Source organism: Rhipicephalus sanguineus, chromosome 6 (genome assembly GCF_013339695.2).
Source record: "Rhipicephalus sanguineus isolate Rsan-2018 chromosome 6, BIME_Rsan_1.4, whole genome shotgun sequence".
Classification (NCBI taxonomy): Eukaryota; Metazoa; Arthropoda; class Arachnida; order Ixodida; family Ixodidae; genus Rhipicephalus; species Rhipicephalus sanguineus.
In genome coordinates, this window is record NC_051181.1 from 51,123,860 (window position 1) to 51,137,149 (window position 13,290).

The window sequence follows — 13,290 nt, forward strand, 5'->3', positions numbered from 1 at the left end:
GAGGCAGAATACCAAGGCGGTCGCGAGTACGGCGTGCCTCATCGTTGTTTGGCACGTGAAACCCCACAAATTACTATATTAATAAAATGATCGGGACGCCAGTGTTCTTCCAAGCGACATTTTTGCGAACATGTTTCAACGCGCGCCCGTATTTCTTTGAAATACGACTTTTTTGCCGCTCGAAAATCCAAAACCGAAAGCTCACCGTTGGCCATCTCCACAAAGAAGAGAATATCAAAAACATAGAAACAACGGTGAATAAGTTGCATATTATAAGAATAGCACAATGGAGCTAAAAAATTATATACATTTTGAATTTTACTTCAACGGGGACAATATAGAGGCTGCGTTACGGATAAAAGCCGATGCAAAATACGAAACAACGAAACTACCGAACGTCACGAGCGGCCAACATCAGTGCGTATGCGTTGCACATGGCGCGTTGCCGCGAGCAGTTTCAGTTGTCGAGAAGTTTCCGAATTGCTGCTTATTATTCGCGCTGGGCGCCCAGTGTGCGTAGCAAGATGTAGGCCTTCTCGGCGCATTGTTTGTTTTGCGACCGCGACGAGCGTGAACGTGCCCTTTAAGTGCCGTGCTCGCTGGCCGAACGGTGGCTGCTCGTTCGTTCTATGGGCTTTCTCTGTTCGTTTAGGATCGTGCGCTTCGCTTTGTATACGTCGTGGACGGGTTGCGGCAAAGCGCGCGCTTTTTTCTCCGCTCGTGCCGTGAGAGATGGATGACGATCGAAGGATGGATCACAAAGGCGCCGTAAAGCACGGCACTCACGACGACGACGGCTCGAATCGCAGGATGTTCGCGCTGCGGCTGGTGACGCTGGACCACTACCTGGCTGCACCGTCGGCCCCCCTGGACCCGCTCGTCTCCAAGCTGGGCGGCTGGGAAGTTTGGCAGGTGCCCGTGCTGAGGATCTTCGGTGTGACGCCGGCAGGTGCGTGGTTCTTTTTCGTCGTCCCGTTGTGTGTGTCCACCGTTGTGTGGGCATGCCAGCGCACGGACCCGCGCGCAAACACCGTCGATGGCGGAGTGCGAGTGGCTGCGTGGCCTGGCGCATTTTTTTGTTTGTCGCCCGCTGCTGCTTGCCGGGCCTCGTCGGGACCGACGTTTGCCTAAAGAAGTTGCCCCGTTGGCGACAGCGTTCTGGCGACGTATTCCCCGCTGCTATCTCGCGTACCACACGTTATGACAAAGGTGAATGACCTGCATTAAGGTTTTGCGGGACCTTTGAGCGGCGTTATAGTTATGGCTCACGCTTTGGGCTCTGTTTCCTACGTCAAGACAGCTGCGACTTCGGAGAAATGGTGTATGTTTGTGGTCTTCGAGGCGACGGCGAGGCTTGCAGCCGTCTTTTGTTAAGCGTTTAAGGCGAGTGACCTGAATTTGGATCGGAGACTCGTGTAGTCTAGGCTGCTATTGCTGCGAATACAGTTATACTTACTAAATTATCTACGAGCGTTCCCGATATGCGATATTGTGGTGAAAGAAAACGAAACAAAAGAACTGAGTATTTACACACCTTGTTCAGTATGTAGGCAGCAGCGGTACCGGTGCTGAAGTCCTTGCAGGGGCCGGCTTAATGTCACATTAATCGTTGCTTACGCTTGAGTAAACAAGAGTAGTAGATACCCGAAGGTTGTTTTTGTTGCTGTGTGAAGACGCAGGGAACGCGAAGGTAGTTTTTGTATGTGCAGGAAAACGGTTTATTTGGATGCCACGAAGCAGGCACCAGACTTGCATTTCTGCACGGAACGGGCAATAATAACAGTTTTGCAGAAATTTCGAGTCATTTCATACACAGAAACGCGGAGTGACCTACATTCAAAGACAGATAAAAGAAAAGAACAACATTTTTACTGTCACAAAGGCTTAGCTATGTTCCCCTAGACAATGTACCGATTGTCTTGTAAGCCAAAGGTCAGAAAAGTACGAGGAAACGGTTGATCACCTGTAATGCCATGCGGCTTGCTAAACTACTGTGTGGCTGGTCAATATATTTAACCAAAAAGGTGGTCATGTATCGTAGGCAGAGTTGATGACAATGAATTCCACATTTAGGCACACATGCAACAATTTAAGATGTCATGTGTAGTGTTTTATCTATTAAGAAGGAACACGTTTCATAGTGGATTTTATTCCCCCCACCTATGTAACAAAGAATGCTGGCACTGGTAGTCATAGTAGCCGGGCCAAAGCTGTCTTCCGATAAAATTTTGTTGATAGCATTTTTGCAGTGAAGTAACGCAGTTGTCCAAGTGCAAACTTGTGTTGTGCTTCCTGCGAAATTCTTCTGCTTCGGTGTAACAGGTGCTTGTGAACAGGGCTTTGTAAACTGATTGTCCTGTATGACGGTTCTTTTGTGGGGCTGTGCCAGGAGTTGCGGGCCACTGTTGGTACGTATGTTATTTGAGCGGTCACCTTCAAGCACTTGAGGCACATTTTCCTGGTACATTTGCACCATTGTGCTCCTGCTTGGAAGTTCTCTTGCCTCCGTGCTGTGAGTGCTAGCAAGGTGCGACCAAAATATAGTCGTGCTGCTAATGCCAGTGTCGCGTTCCCGTGGGGCACTTTCAGTTGCAGTCGAGCATGGTCTGGATTGAATCCTGTGGCTGTGATTGTCTCCTTTTCGCAGCTTGTGCAAATGAGCCAATCGCAAGCGAGAAATCCGATCCAGATCAGACTCAATCGCGATCGAAAGTGCACTGTGTGACACCCATATAAGCCGATCGTTCTAGGAGTAGCTGAACATTTAACTCGAAGCATGTTTCCTCTGGCAGCAACGTTGACAGTTCTCAACACTGCAAACGCTATCGGGAACCAGTCAGGTGTGCTGTTAGTTTATGTGTTTTGGGTCGTGCTAAAGTGAGGACAAACTTGTGTAATAAAGGAGTATGAAATGCTGGGTGAGAAGGAAGAGATGTCTTTACTGGGGAGGAAGGGATTGAAAAAACTGAGACACCTATGACACCAAAAACTCAGTCTGCTCTCTGTTTGCAGAACCATGTGTTCAGCATTGTTTCCTTCTGCAGCACCATTTGTAGCAGTTTGGCCAAAAAAACACTGAAGTAATTTGACAAGGCTCGTCTTTGCATCTTGTTCAAGGCTTCCCTAAACCTAAAGTGTCACTTGCATGATATTTATGGCATCTCGTTTCGTGCGTTAAATGAAGGCCTAAACACTCTAAACACTCCAAAAAAGGAACTTCTGTTAAGTGTTGAGACATCAGATAGAGTTCACGATAATGCTTGCTTCTGTGAACCAGTTTCAGCATTGAAACTTGACGCATATGCATGTCACGCAATTCCTGCTATCGCTGTGACTTGCACGTGCAAGTACAATGAGAAGAAACACAAGCAGTGCTCCTAAATTTTTTTAAGAGCAGTGTCACTGGTCCTCGCCTTATTTATGCATAGCATCAGAAAATTTTGGCCAGAGTTCCGGCTCTACAGTAATGCCAGTGGGGTCATTTCATTGCTAAATTTAGCACCAGATGAGCATATATTACAGGTGTTTTTCAACCTTCTTTCTTTAAAAAAAAAGTGCAATCCTTTAATCTGTGAGCATTGTGTGTTGTAGTTTCTACAATGTGGAAGATGTGTGTGCTCCTAAGCCTTAGGGCAGGGGAAATGCACTAAGAAGTAAGAATAGGAACATCGTGGGCACCATCTGTAGAATACGAGCGAGTGTGCTCTGAGCACCCTAAGTGAAAATTCTCATGAAGTGTGAAAAATGCCTATTGTGACAAGAACAATTCAGAGGAAGTAAGTAGTAGTGCCGTTCAAGGAAAAGCACGTGTGGGCAATGTACGCTGTAAAGGGATAATGATTAATCGGAAATTATGAGGCCAGGCATAGATTCCTGGAAGGTGTCACAGGTGCTTGCAGAAGTGTGCTGCCTCTTGTAATCGCGTGCAGGGACGATTAGAGGAGCGGGGCGTCTTGGATCTCAAAATGCAAACGGAGGCAAAACTCGGCATGCCATTTGAATGAACGGCTGCGTATGGGGCTTGGAATGATTTTCACTGCTAGCGTATATAGAAAAAAAGAAAGTAACATAGTGCACAAATCCACTCCTTTTGTCTGTCACACTTGTGAATGCTTCCAATGTTGTGGGATATTTACACTTTTGAAATGACTCATTGTTGAGGTTATCTGCAATTAGCAATGTTAATAAGTGTTTCCATCAGTGTTGTGCGCTGTTGTATTGCAGGCCACACAAACTTTGTCTGCTTGCGTTAGAAGTACACAGGAGCCAGTAACTTGCCTTTTTAACTGACACATCAGGGGTTCGGAGTGTCAGACATTGCACTAATAACAGAACTAAATTATTGATTTGGCTTAATTTACAATACAGTTAGTACATTGTAGTGGAAGGCTGCACTAGCAAGTTGCAGTTTAGTACTTTGTGGACTTTCTTGTATGTTCAGTCACAGCTTACAGAGCTTCTGTGGCATGCTAGTTGTCAATTTTAAGGACAGTTGGTAATCAAGCACTCCAAGACAACTTCCAGTCTTAAAAAAGGAAGTATTGAGATATGAAAAACAATTGTAAGATATCTACTATCTCTTCGGCCACCTAGTGCCCGAGATGCACTAGGTTTGTCAAGTCTGCTTGGAGTGGTATTGTTGTACCTGGCATGATTGTTTGTACGAGATGTTGGGAAATTTCGCTCTGTGTTGTGATGACAGAGTAATGTGTTGGTGACAAAAGGCATTACATTTAAAGACCAACTTCACTCTCAAATTGAAGTATGTTATGTTATGGTGATCCTTGAAGTACCATTGGCTTGTAAAAGAAGAAATATTGCACCAATGTTCACTTAGCTGTACATGCAATGCAAGTCAGGAAATTGGCACTTGCCGAGACAGGGCTCAATCCAACCTTTACGTTGCTCATTTTTAGCAATATTAGGTCAGTATTTACTTGTAGGAGTAACATTTCAAATATTCCTTATGGGATTGGTAGAAAAGATGCTGATCTTTAGCTTATCAAACAGGTCTATAGCATAAAACAAATGCTTACATAGCAAGTGAATCACAGTAATTTAAGTTTAGTTTAAAAGTGGCAGTGGTGTTCTGAGTTGCCCAGTGTATTAACACGACTATCTATTCTTCATTTTCAATGCGACTGGGTTCCTTTCACTAAGACTCTACACGGGTTACCTCACGGCTGTGCCTGAATATATCGAGAGATTCTTGAGTGTTTTTGATTGTTTAGCAGTGTGGTTTTCTGGGCATTTTGGTTGTTCTAATTGGATAACATGCACAACACGAACAGTGGAGTAAGTTCTGGAACGCGTGTGAGCTCCTGCAGTTACGCGGAAATCTGCCGTGACTCTTGTGTAGACAGGCAGTGCGCAAGATTAGATAAAACTTTTCTTTGAACAAAGGCTTGTTCACTGTAACTTGGTTAGACCATGCACAGACTCTCGCTTCATTAGTTTCCAAGGCCACCGAAAGCGTTCATAACGGCGCACAACCTTTGGCTCTACAATGCTTGATTGATGGTTGCACAAGATGGTGGGCAGGCCGATGCTTGTGGCGGGTGCAGAGAGTATGATAGCATTGCCTTCTGAAACAGTTGTTTCAGTCACCATCAGTTTATTTTGGTGTCTTGACTACAATGCAATTGTTTGCCGTAAGCGCGTGTGACTGTACTGTCTTTTGTATATCCTGCGTTCCCTGTGCCTTCTTTTTTAGGAATTGTTGCAAGAATCTACTGTATATTAATCTCTGTTGTCCTTATTTTGAATTTTCTTTTTCCTATTCAGATGTTATATAGATTTTTTTGTTTTATTTAATGTACTGCTAAAGGATACCTCCTCATGCTCTGTAAACAGATTTTGAAGCTAAAATTTGGTTACCATTAAAACGCTGCAGTAGTCTTCTAAACATTGGTCTCCCTTCTTAGGCTGTTCGTTACCCAGTGTTGCTCGATCTGTAGCTGTTTTATTCTGCGTTTAGGTGTATCACTGATGTGCCCGTCACCTTTTTTATGTGATATAATGCTCTCATGTGATAGCGTTTATTACTTTTTAAAAACAAGTCAACCAAATGAAAGCAGTTGTGCTTCCTCATCATGTGAGGAGAAACATTGAATGTGATGGCAAAGTATTACATAAAATAAGTAAGGTTCACTGTTCATTCAGCTGTATTGTTGTAAGCATCCACTCACTAAACAGGCATGTTCTCATGTTGTGCACAGTTGAACGTGAACATTACCGCTTGATCCACATTACCAGTGGGACCTAGATGCTCGCGGTGGATAATAACAGTGGCGTAAAACTGGGTAGAAGGCATAGTTACATAATCATGGTTGATGTCTCACTTGTCGAATGTGAGCACAAGCTGTGAGCATGCCGCCATAATGAGGAGTTGCGGCAGCAGGCAATGTACAGTGTTTACGGAATTCCATGTGAGATTGAAACATCAAGCATTCTTATTTACCTTACCGTCGTAATTTGCACATTACAGAGGGGAGGGGCAAGCTACAGAGCAAAAATGGAAAGGAACATTTGATAAAAATTATAAGCAGGAAATTTTGGACAGTTTACAGATTTATATAAAAATGATGAACTATCAAATATGTCAACAACAAAGAATCTAACGTTACCGACGAAATGTAACATTACAAATTCAGGCTCAAGAACTAAAACAATGCAAACAAAATACAATGCAAAAGACGGTCAAGCAATGTTAAACATGTTATTCAAATACTAACTCTTGAAGTGTGATCATAGCAGGCTTTAAGCATGAAGCATGCCAAGTAATATGGGCCATTGCTGCAGATTACCACGTCACGTTACTGTGAATTTGGCTGATCAAGGTGACGTTGGCTCTGATGTGAGCGTGCGAGCCAATATCACTCCAATCTGACACGAATAAAAAACTGCGGAATTGAAGGTGTGCGCATTACTTAGCCCTAAATTGATGCATTTCATTCTGTGTGTGCTCATCTCAAAATAATCTCTTTGAGCTGCCACTTGCTTCATCACTTCAACTGGGCAGTATCTCCGACACTCTGATTACACAGTGTGCAAGACGAGGCATTTACGAAGCAGCAAGCCACATTGGCTTGCCCGTTGCACTGTATCCAGGCTCAGATGACCTTGTACATACATTGTGTGGACTACATATTCTGTGGTTGCCCACTTAAGAGGAAAATGGCATGCATCGTGCCACCATCCTTCCTGGTGTGCTTTTGTGAAGTTTCTTGCACGTCGCATCACGTGACTTCCACCCATGTATGGGTGTGTGGGCTGCTCAGGCTTCTTCCGCTTTGGCTTTATTCAGCGTGGCAATGTGCTTTTGTAGCTATCAGAATAACATTTTCCTACCGATCCTTAGCAAAACAATATGTATATAAACTCGGTGAGTGTGATTCGTATAAACCAGGGCTGGGCAGTATCGCGATACAAGAGTATCGCGATAGTATTTCAGAGATACTTTTGAGTATCTGTATTTCTGTATCGAGATACATTTGAAAAAATGTATTTGTATCTCAGTAGTGAAATACATTTACGATGTATCGCCTGTATCGCGATACTATGCTGGACACGGGTATCTCGTTACATTGTTTTCTTTTTTGTGTCGGAAATGAGTTGAGGCGTGTTTCCAATGGGGGAATGGCGTTTCTTTTTTTCTTTTTTGTGCCAAGACAAGCAATGGTGCGCCGCCGGTCGCCGACAGATAGGGTGGCGATGGTTTCCGCTAAGCACAGAATGGCCCATGTGGTAAAGCGCGCGACGCCGCAGACGGCAGAATCGCGGGGGCAGTGTTGTCGGCCTCTGCCGACGAAAGTCACTGTCAGTGCAGCACGCCTACTTTTTTTCGGGTGGCAAGCTATTACTTCGCGACCCCCCGTGCGGATACCGCCTTGGAACAGGCTTTGCAATGCTTCGAGTGCATTCAGTTCTCAAAGCGGCGGCACTTCCAAAAGCAGTTCCCGTAGTCGCGGCGGAAGTGACTAGAAGGTGGCTATCTTTGACGCGCTTTCAGCCACCTCTCCAATGTCAGGGTGCGTTCCTAATTGATTACATGCGTGAAACGGTCTTTTGTGGTAGCAGGCTCCCCCATCGCCGGAGCCGACTTCGCCTGTTGCGGCTTTCTGAAATGGGGGCTGGTAGCGTCGGGGGCGGTGACAGCTTCATTGAAGCCGACAGGGTCAGACGGCTTAGGATTCCGAAGATGGGGACAGACTGCGGTTTCTGAACAGCCAGAATAACCCAAGTGAGGGCGGAAGTGTTTCGGTATCTAGACGACCCGAGAAGAGATATCGCCACGCTGCAGGGCAATCCGGCTATGAAGGCGATATTTATTCACTATAACATGAATTTTTGCTCGCCTTCAGCGGTAGACAGACTTTTTTTCTTTCGTGAGTCGTGTGCTGAGGCTGAACCGACGCTGTTAGAAGACAGCCTATTTAAGAAGCCTATACAGCAACCTTCTCAGCAAAGCAGATCTTCAAAATAAATGTGTGCTTTTTTCTCAATTCAGTGGTGTTAATTAGTGAGTCGAGTGATTTGCTTAAAGTGTGCTATTTCTAGCATAGCTTAGTTTGTTGGCCAAGTATGTCGATTTCGGTGTCCCATCTTTGTTACTGTTGCTGTGAAATAGTGTATTTTTTATTGCAATTGATACTTGTAATTATGTCATTATTGCTAATTATGTACTTTGTCCACCCCCTCCCCTGCCATGTCTTAATGGCGCTGAGGGTACTGTAATAAATAAATAAATGAATGAACTGAACGTTTCGATGCGCTGTAACTTTAATTACAACATTATGCTGCACTAATAAGTGTCTTTGCGTAGTATGAGCATCCTTCAAATAAAAAAAAGTATTCCAGTATCTGTATCGCTGTAACTGTATTCTGGAATACTTTTTTTGTCTTATTGCAAAAGTATCTCCGAAATATCCCGTTACGTTAAAGGCAAATGTATCTTAGTATCTGTATTTTAGGCTTCCAGTTCATGTATTTCGATATCTGTATTCCGGAATACTTTTCTGAGTATCTCTGCCCAGCCCTGGTATAAACACTAGCACCAGCTGTCCACCCGGCTTTTCTGTGTTCGTTGTTTTCACGCTATATTTCTTTCTGTTCTATTGATCCTGCAGCATATCGCATGACAACCAACGTTTGAGAAACTACTTCCATTGTTTTCTTTCATGCTGTCGTCATTATGACACTGCTACAGCTGTTGTCACGTTTTCATTGTTACGCCACTTCATTCTCAGTTTCACACTTTACCTACCACTGCAAACAGTTGAACATCTGCCCCTGCCGCAATGTGCAGCCGAGAGTGCGTTGCTTTGTGCGAGGTATTGCATACCGTGCAGACTGCGACAGGGGCCGCATCTTTGCGTGTTCACTTCGGAGACAGCCATAGGCTACACCATTTCAGATGAAGGCCTTGTTGCTTGCATTGTAAAGAAGTATTTCTCGAGATTTGATGGAGTATGTTCTGTGAGAATCCGCTGATAATGCAGAGTTCGGAGCAGGGGGGAATTGTCGAAATTTGTTGGCCTTCTTTCACAAACAGCCACCACCAGGGCATAGAGTTAATGCCTATAGTTTACATTGATGAAACTAAAGGGAACAGATCCAAACATTGCACTGCTGCAAACAATGGTTTGCAGTCTAATAAAAGAACAGCTCTGCAGGCAACACGTCTCACAGGTGTTTGCTCTGAACCTCATTCTCTTGGACACACCATCCTATGAGGATGCATTAAATGGTTTGAATGCCATGGTGCATGCGATAGTGTGCAAGATGCATGTGTGTCTAAATTTATGCGGTTAACTAAAATTCTTCATTGTGTGGTTTGTCTCTAGCCTATTTTTGCATATGCTTTATTTTGTTGTTCCGGGAACATGAACAAAGGAATGGGGGAAGGTGAGGTCAATAATGGAAGAAAGAAAAAAAGAGGTCACTGGCATCTTAGCTGTATTGGCTTTTAGCGAACACTTTAGTTGTTTTTTATTGAAGGAAAAGAGATTAAGGGCAAAAAGGAAGGTTAAAAAGACCCGCTAAGGCAAATTTATAAGTGGTATCAGATGTATGATAAAGCAACAACAAATAATTTGTTGATGTAGTTAGTTCCCCAGTGCTGTGACATGTTCCACTATGTCGTCCCCTCTATAAAGGTAGCTTGAGCTCTGTTGCGAGTCCATGCAATGTCCTTAAAAAAGCTACAGTTTATTCTTTTTTACTTCAATTTGAAGAGCGATCTTATTATTATTTTTTTTTTCTCCGACTAGTTTCTTGCTGTGTGTACGACATAGGTGGTGCTCGGAACATGCGTGCCATTGCATTGCCGACGCCTTACAGTAATGTAGTGTTAACAGTGACTACTGCCTTGTAATGCTGCTGCTGTCAGCTGATACAAAAGGATCCTTTAGAGTTGGCTCTTTGCCTGTCTGCTCCTTTAATGTCCCATACTGAATTCAGCAGAACTCTCCACGATTTCTCTGCACGTTCACGCTTGTGTGTAGAGCGTTTGACTTGTCTGAAGTTGTGCTGCAGTATTTCCGTGCGCCAGAAGCATTGCCTTCAGCGCTATGCAACGGCTCTCTGTTGTTACAATCAAAGGTGTAATCTTGTGCATCTTGCAAAACCGGATGTACACTCAGAACATTGTTGCACCATTTGAATGTTGGACAGGGTTCTTGGTAAAGGTGTGATGCGTGCTCATCACTTTTCTCATCTGTTTTTTTTTTTTTCAGTGCAAATCGGCTGTGGTGTCAGCAGTGTATAGCTCTTATCTACGTGCATTTTGCCACTTCTCTTGTCTTGCTTTTCTCAGTGTCTATTTTGTCTTCTTTATCTATGAAGAGTAGATGCCCTCTCAGTTATCTCTGGGTGTTAGAGGAGTACTGATATGCTTTCCAAGTTGTGAAAAAACTGCACACGATGCTCTTTACTTTTAAGAGAATGATGGTTAGCAAGTGTGGAGTTTAGGAAAAACTTGTGAGATATTTGAATTTGATAATGAATTGCATCTTGAAATGCTGAATGAAGAATCATTGACGTCATGATGTCTTGGCTTGGAACAGAATATGCTGACGTGTAGTAATAAACCTAGGTGTAGTGGCATTACTCATATATATATATAAAAAAAAGAAGCAATCTTTGAGCCATTTCTTTTAGTCAGTCCTGTGTAGGGCAACTACAGCAGCCACAATAAATCGTGGATTCACTCTATTGTGTTGCAGGCATTTATCTCCCTGGTGCCAAACTGTTTTGGTGGAAACATTATTACAGTAATATGACGTAGGGCACTCTGCACTTGGCCAATATATTTTTTCTAGGATTTAGTGTTACAGAAATGCCAAGAACAATACAAAGCAAGAATATACATTCCGAATCTCCTTTGGGAGTTGTCTAAGTGATGCGTAAGTGTAGAGTTTTATTCAAGGAAACACCATAGTTGTGACCTTTCCTGGAATGTTGTTAGGAAGCATCAACGCAGTGGCTTTCATCTTCTTTCTAGCATGCTTCACCGTCTGGAGCTGCTCAATGGAATGCGCGTCCTGCGTTCACCAAACTGGGTGTTTGGCATGAAATTTTGGCACAGTCGGAATTTTCCTGATGCATTCTATCCTCCATGTCGGCTTCACATCTTTTCCTATAGAGGGCTCTTAATCCTCCACCATGAAATGTGTCAACAAAGCCTTTATAGAACGTGTTCTGTTGTTTCATATGTTTTGTACCGCCAGTACAATGCATTAATACAGTTCGGATATGTTCTTCTGTAAGTGTGCATGTTTAGCCCAATGGGTAAGACACTCATCTTAGGATTGTGGGGCCCAAGGTTTGAAACCCAGCACTGCCAAGCAAACTTATTTTGTTTTGTGCATTTATTCTGGTCGCAAGGAGTGCTTAAGTGCATTTATAAATTCTGTTCAAACTTCGTCGGATAACTGAGTCTGGTAACAAACTCTGTTGTTTGATTGCCCTGTGAAGAAACTGTACTTGAAGCAGTCATTATGTGATATGGTATGTACATGCTCTGCTGGCGTCCCGATTCTAAATGCCTTTCAATTGCGTGCAGGCCAGAAAGCATGTCTGCACGTTCACGGGGCCCTGCCGTACTTGACAGTGCCATGCACGGAGTCACGGCCCGAGCGCTTTGCCGTCGTGCTTGCCTCCGAGATCGACCTGCTGCTCAACACGGCTGCTGGACGGGCCACCAGCATGCACCGGCATGTCCACCACGTGGCCGTCTTTCGTGGGACGTGAGTAAAGACGCATTGTGCCACAGTACTTTTCTTATGCTTGAGAATCGCGTGATTAACCATTTCAGGCCCAAATTATTTCTATTCAATGTGAGCAACTGGTTTTTACAATTTGAGATGTGCGTGATCATGGTAGCTCAAAAAAAAAAACTGAAAAAAGAAAAAAATCTGTGCTTACGCTTTTCGAGCAAGAGTAATTAGTGACCGAATTAATTTAAAGTTATTATTATTTTGATTACTTTTTAATTCATTGCTTTAAAAATTATTTAGATGGTATAGCGTAGTACCCTATAGCCAAAATTTAAATTTTCTATACAGGACGAGAATAAATGCCCAGTAAAAGAAGAATGGTAGTCTACCACTATCTCTCAAGAGGAAGGCATATAACAGCTGCATCTTACCGGTACTTACCTACGGAGCAGAAACCTGGAGACTTACAAAGAGGGTTCAACTTAAATTGAGGACGACGCAGCGAGCGATGGAAAGCAAAATGACAGGTGTAACCTTAAGAGACAGGAAGAGAGGAGAGTGGGTCAGGGAACAAACGGGGTTAAGGATATCAGTTGAAATCAAGAAGAAGAAATGGATTTGGGCCGGGCACGTAGCACGTCGGCAGGATAACCGGTGGTCGTTAAGGGTAACTGACTGGATTCCAAGAGATGGCAAACGCGTGAGGGGGAGACAGAAAACTAGGTGGGTAGATGAGATTCAGAAGTTTGCAGGTATAATGTGGCAGCAGGAAGCACAGGACCGGGATGATTGGCGGAACATGGGAGAGGCCTTTGCCCTGCAGTGGACGCGTAGACAGGCTGATGATGATGATGGTGATGAAAAGAAGAAGCTGCCTCAGCGAGTTGTGTGAACAGCGCGACTGCTTTTGTAATTTCTTCAATCACATGTGACTTCGCTTTCTTGTGTGCACCATGTTGGCAACACATCTAGAGCAAATGCTAAATATGAGCTCTAGTAGAAGAACGACCAACTTTTTTACCAGGTGGTTGCCGACTGAGCTACAAAGTTGATGATTCCTATGGGAATCGCT

The 13,290-nt window shown here is 43.9% G+C and overlaps 1 protein-coding gene across 1 annotated transcript in view; it reads left to right on the forward strand.

Annotated features, from left to right (window-relative positions):
- Positions 1–414: 414 nt before the first annotated feature.
- Positions 415–13,290, forward strand: part of LOC119397257 (DNA polymerase zeta catalytic subunit) — a 42,427-nt gene continuing 29,551 nt past the window's right edge. Inside the window, exons 1-2 of the mRNA XM_049416766.1 lie at positions 415–949; positions 12,065–12,248. Coding sequence (XP_049272723.1) covers positions 733–949; positions 12,065–12,248 — 401 coding nt within the window. The 5' untranslated portion in view covers positions 415–732. The remainder of the gene's footprint in view (positions 950–12,064; positions 12,249–13,290) is intronic.